The following is a 6,240-nucleotide window of genomic DNA, read 5'->3' on the forward strand; positions in this document are numbered from 1 at the left end:
TCCCTGTGTGTGTGTATTATTTGGCGTCGTACACCACCCAGACAAGAACCGGCTTTCACGGTTATATCACACCTTTCCAACTATTTATCAGCCTTGTCAAAACAAAACAACGCAACCACTTAGTGCAGCAGGGAGCTCCTCACACACCACCAGAAGTGTGTGTTATGGGACACTTTGCTGTGCGGTCTGTACCTAGAAATGTTCCCTCCCCGCTCCGCCCCCTCACGTTCCTGTGTTCCTGTGCCAAAGACTTCTCACAAGCTACAGCAGAAGAAACCTTTCCCAGTATCGAGAGAGTGACGGGGATTAGGAAAATCTGCACCAGTTGGACTTCCGCGGCCTACAGTGCAGTGTTAATGGCGCAGGAGCCGTGCCAGAGAAACAAACAAACAACAAAATGGGCACCCAAACTCCTGCCAGCCTGAGCTTTCTTACTAGAGACGAAGACCCACGATGCTAAACGATCATGTATTTATTGCATGTGTATCCGGCCCTCCTCCGAGGCGCTCAAGGCGACATCCTTAATTCTTGTCCCACCATCGTATCCCCCCCTCCCCACAGCCCTGTAAGGGAGCTAGTTAGGCTGAGCTACAGTGAGTGGCCCATCCAGGGGAGAAGATAGAGACCGCTTCACTTCATTTTTATTTTTATTTATTTTTTTGGTGTGGTGGTGGAGGAGAGACACTTGGGGGTGGGGGGAGCTGGGGACTGGATAGACGGGTGATTCGATTTAGTAAACGAAGGGGGTAGTAGGTAACGTCCTCCAATGCTCCGGGATTTAACCATGCACCGCCTCCTGCCGTGCATTGCTCGCGTTCCCCACGTCTTTCCCAACGCGAGCAAGGAGGCTCAAAAGCTCTGGGAGCAGCGTCCTCCGGGCACGCCAGGCGGCAGCGAAACGTGACCGCACTTGCAGCCGCCTCTGTTGCTTGCGGGGGGTGGGGTCGGGAATGGGAGCCGCATTTAAGCAAGCGGCGCCCAGCCCCAACTCGCAGTGTAACTCTCCCAGCACCCGCCGACGCTCCTCCCGGACTCCGATTAGCAGGTTTGTTAGTCGCCGACCTTTGCTTTCTTTCGCCGCGGCCGCTGTTGCAATGGCGGGTGTCAGCAGGCCTTTGTCGGGGCAGGTATGCGTGGTGACCGGCGCCTCCCGGGGCATTGGCAAAGGCATCGCGCTACAGCTCTCAGAGGCGGGCGCCACCGTGTATATCACGGCGCGACACAGGGAGGCTCTGGAAAAAGTGGCGGCCGAGGTGCAAGGCCGAGGCGGGCGGTGCGTGCCGGTGGTGTGCGACTCTTCCCAGGAGGAAGAAGTGGCGGCGCTGTTCGAGCGCATCAGGAAGGAGCAGGCCGGCCGCCTGGACGTCTTGGTCAACAATGCCTTCTCCGGGGTAAGCGCCATCACCCAGGAGATAGGCACGCCCTTTTGGGAGAGCCCCACCACTCTCTGGGACCACATCAACAACGCAGGCCTGAGGGGCCACTACATCTGTGCAGTCTATGCTTCCCGCCTCATGGTGCCCGCTGGGCGCGGGCTCATCGTCATCATCTCCTCACCTGGTGGGATGCGGTACATGTTCGACGTCCCGTATGGGGTGGGCAAAGCCGCCTGTGACCGCATGGCTGCAGACTGTGCCGTTGAGCTGCATCCCTTTGGTGTGGCCTGCGTGGCACTGTGGCCTGGCCTGGTCCGCACCGAAAGCCTTCTGAAGGAAGCCGAACATAACACTGGGCCCTGGTTCGAGACGCTGAAGGAGAAGATGGCCATAGCGGAGAGCACTGAAGTGAGTGGGAAGTGTGTAGTTGGCTTGGCCTCGGACCCCCAAATCATGTCCCACAGCGGCAAGGTGCTGCTCACTCCAGATCTCGCCCGCCGCTATCATTTCAAGGATGTGGATGGGAAGGATGTCTTCAACTACATATCGATCCGCGAAGTCCTTACTGAAATGATGCCCAAATTGTCGGGCTTATTTCGCCTCATTCCTCAGTTCCTCTCAGTGCCGAAGTGGGTTCTTGCCCTCTATTCTAGCAAGTTCACGATATACCCGCCTATTCCGCCAGCTAATCCTAAATCAGTCAAAAAAGCCTGAATATAAATAGAGCAGGGTCGAGGGTACGTCTTGCATAACATCTTCTGATTTTTTCGAAATTCTGTTTGGGGCTTAAAACTTTCCTGACTGGTGAATGGCTTAACTCTTGGTTTTACTTATTTCAGTGAGTGATAGTTTGAAACAAAGGATTACTGCAGGTGTGATTCCTGAGCCTTGGGAATCCAGTTCCTCTTTCTGAAATACTTTCTCTCTTCATGTATGCCTTCAGAGCTGTGAAACTATTTTCTCTTAAGTATGTGTTCAGTTATTAGCTCAAGTTTTTAAGCTTTTGGGTGCATCTTTAATTTTTTCTGTATTCCAGATATGGCAAACCTGGCTGATGCTAACTACCCTCTTAATAAATATATTTGCTTTCACAGTTTTTGCAATATGGAAATATTTTTTTGGCCGATTTTGAGCTATATGTGGAAGACCATGGAACATACCATGATATTGGGGAAGTGGCTAGTATTGTCACCACATTTATCAAGGAGCAAATGCTTTTCAGTGCTAGGTCAGCCCAGAGCAACAAGGCGGGGGGGGGAGATTTACAATATCTGAAAGCAGGTGTATTGCTAAAGTACTTCAGCGTGACAGGTACTCAAGCTCCATCTTAAAAGAGAAGTGACTTTTAAAACTTGCTTAGTAGAAAATTTCTGAGTCCCTTATTCTCTACTACCTTTCAAAGGATCCATTGACATATCACCCTGTTCAGACATTATGGTGTACCTGAATTCAGATGTCTCTGCATAGGTACATGTGTGTGTGTTAATGTATCTTTATTTTAAAAGTGAACTTGGGTTCAGGCCCCTTCAAATGCAGGATATAAAAGGAAGTTTACTACTGTACCTGTGTCAAACATAACACATGAAAAACTAGAATTCAATAATCCAAAAACCGTTGGTTTAAGATGAGAGTTAAGATGCTTTACATTCTCATTCATGCTCTAAAAATACTGGAAACTGCAAGTTAAGGTGTCCATCTTAACTTTTGCGCCATAAAAGCTGTTCAGACTTTGCATTCTGGTATATGATGATGGCTTTAGAAATGAGGCTCCATGCACCCACACTTTTCCTTGATGAATCAGGCAGAAATTCATAAGGGGCATCTCTAGGAAGTTGTTGGGGAAATCATCTGTTGAATGTCTGTCTGGATGCATCCCTCCCCAGCTCAATGCCCAACTGAAAGACCAAGGCAAAGTGTGGGTTTTTCTAAAGCCAGCATAATATACCAGACTGTACAAAGTCTTTACAGCTTAAATGGTGCGGAAGTTAGGATGGGCACCTTAACTTGCAATTTCCAGTCTTTTTAGAGCATGAGTGAAAAAGTAACGCATCTTAACTCTCATCCTAAACTGAAGGTTTTTGGATTACTGAATTTACAGGTGTTTTAAAAAGGGAAGTCTGATTAGAACACTATAAGAGATGAAGAGCTTACACATGCTGATTAAGTGGAGTCTTCCCATTCTTAGGCAATATACCTCTGGGCAATATACCTCTGATGCAAAAGCTCTATGTTGAAAGGCAATCTGCCACCACCTTATACTACCAAAAGGCCCTGGTCATCTTGCCTCAGCCTTGCATTCCCTGGTAAGTACATTTGCCACCTCATTGCTTGTAAGGTTTGTAAGGATCCCTGTTACCTTGCCACCAGCTTGTGCTTCATCATAAGCATTCACCCCAACTTCAGTTCTCTTCCACAACTTGTTGCCACCTCCTTGCATTCCCTCACAAGTTCATACACCACTCCACCACAGCTATGGAAATGATGCTGGGAGCAAGTATACTTCCCAGATGTGCTTTCCCAATTTCGCTGTGTGCATTCTTAGCCCCATGGGCTCTGCTACCTGCACCAGGAATGTAATGAACTGCCCCAGAAATGGACACAGTAGAAGCAGGGTGGTGCTACAGATTCATTGGAATTGCAGCACTCAATGAATAACTCTAGTAAACAACACTTGTTTTCTGGAGTTTAAGGGTCAATTTCTAAACTGCTGCTTCTTACCCATTCCTGCACCAGATCTGAAGGGGTGGTGTCCCCAAGTTGATGCCTGCAAGTTTTCAGGCAGATAGGTCAGACAATTTAAGATTTTATCACCAAGAGAATATTCAGGGCTTATAATATTAAAATGCTGAGACAACTCCCCCATCTTAATTATATAGCAATAGCACTTACATTTATATACCGCTCTATAGCCAGAGCTCTCTAAGCAGTTTACAATGATTTAGCATATTGCCCCCAACATTCTGGGTACTCAATTTTACCAACCTCGGAAGGATGGAAGGCTGAGTCAACCTTGAGCCCCTGGTCAGGAGTGAACTTGTAACCTTCTGGTTACAGGGCAGCAGTTTTACCACTGTGCCACCAGGGGCTCATATTAACAACTATTACATAAGGAAAGGTTTGTTGGTAGGCGTTTTCTCCACCATAGAAGCTCTCTCTGTAAGGAGGATAAATTTTCCTTTCTATTGGAAAAACTGCTGATTTTGATCAGTATTCTTCAGAGTACTGTAGTATCTTAAGGTGTGTTTGACAGAAGTTACTACCCATCAGGGGCGCAGCCAGGGGAGAGGGGGCCCGTGTTTGCCCCTTTCTCTGGGGGCCCCTTGGAGTGAGGAAGACAATGAAGGAAATTGGGAGGGGTGGAGCTGGAGGGCCCGGGTTCTTTGAACTTATCCAATCAATTATAGCTGCAACTCTGCTACCCATGTCTCTCTCCAGACTTGTAGGCCTCAATAAATGGGCTGGGCACAGAATTGATCTTCAAACTCACAGAATACCACCCCCATTTTAATAGCACCCATCTCTACCCCCCTTTTTAACACCACATAGTATTTAAGGGATATTTTAAGTCTGCACATTTAGCAACACTCCACTCAGCCCAACAAATGGTAAAGTTTTACAAGTTCTGTTTTGACTGAAGTTCTGTAAATACCTAACAAATAATATAATAACATGAGCTCAAACCACAAGGTAGAAGTCACACTCCCCCCCCCCCCGACCTGAAAAAACACAATTAAATGAAATTAGTGGATTCAGTAATAGTGGCAGTGTGATCCCACCTCAAAATTATTCAGCAGTGAATAAGGATACAACAAGAAGCAGGTAATTTGTGTTTACTTTAAATCTGTATTTAGTTCTTTATTTTTCTTAAACACACACGATTATTAAAAATAAATGCTTTAACAACTGTGTCCAAAACTACTACTACAATGGATATTTATATAGCACTTTTCAACAAAAATTCCTAAAGCAGTTGCATAGAGAAATAAAAATATTTATTTATACTACATGTAGTTTCTCTGGGAAGAGAAACTACAGATTCTCTTCCCAGAAACCTCACAGTTCCACTTGATTTAATTTCCTTCAGGATGATGTTATCAGCAACAGTTTCCTGAAATAGTGATAGGCAAAATGCACTAGTCCAGTATGGACCTGAATTTTGGCGGAATGCTAAAAATAAAATAATAATAATAATAAAACATTTTAAAGATATACATTATCTGTGGTGAAAAAATTGTCAATGCTTTGAAACCTTTTAGGAGTTAGAAACATGAACTGTTGTATCTCAGTCATTTTGCAATGGATTTATACCATATTTTGAGGAGTGATATCTCCTGTCCCCTAGTTGATTTGTACACGATTTCAAAGGGTTAGGGAGAAACTGTTGACTTGGATCAGCAATAGAATGTTCAGGGCTTATAATGGTGGAATGAAGAATACACTCTCCATCCTAACAATACTGGCATGTCTGTACCAATATGATCTGCATACACCTCTGTACAGTGTATATAGATTGTAGAAGTTTTAACGTGTGAATAGGACTATAATCTTCCTGTAAAGGAGTTGAAGTAGTCTTCTACCTTAGCAAATATGTTTGGAGTCAAGGAGAAAGCAGAGGACAGAGACAGAGGCAAGGACTGGGGGGAAATGGATGAAAGCTTTCTTTACCCTCTTGCTAAGGTTCTTTCTAATCAAGTAGGACTTTTACTTGTATCTAGGAGCATAATATAAACCTTACTGCATATAATGTTCAAGTATGTGGAACAGAACTTTAAGGGTCTGATTTGGTTTAGAATGAAAAGCAGTTTAAAAGGGAGGCATTTTGCTAGTGGAGAAACACACAGAAGGTGTTTAACTTTCCCTGACC

At 45.4% G+C, this 6,240-nt stretch overlaps 1 protein-coding gene across 1 annotated transcript; it reads left to right on the top strand.

The window, feature by feature from the left end:
• Positions 1-732: 732 nt before the first annotated feature.
• DHRS1 (dehydrogenase/reductase 1) lies at positions 733-2,472 on the top strand. Its single transcript, XM_053270674.1, has one exon. It carries the CDS (start codon positions 951-953, stop codon positions 2,088-2,090), a length of 1,140 nt encoding a protein of 379 aa, XP_053126649.1. The 5' UTR covers positions 733-950; the 3' UTR covers positions 2,091-2,472.
• The last annotated feature ends 3,768 nt before the right edge of the window (positions 2,473-6,240 follow it).

This window comes from Hemicordylus capensis, chromosome 1 (assembly GCF_027244095.1).
Source record: "Hemicordylus capensis ecotype Gifberg chromosome 1, rHemCap1.1.pri, whole genome shotgun sequence".
Lineage (NCBI taxonomy): Eukaryota > Metazoa > Chordata > Lepidosauria > Squamata > Cordylidae > Hemicordylus > Hemicordylus capensis.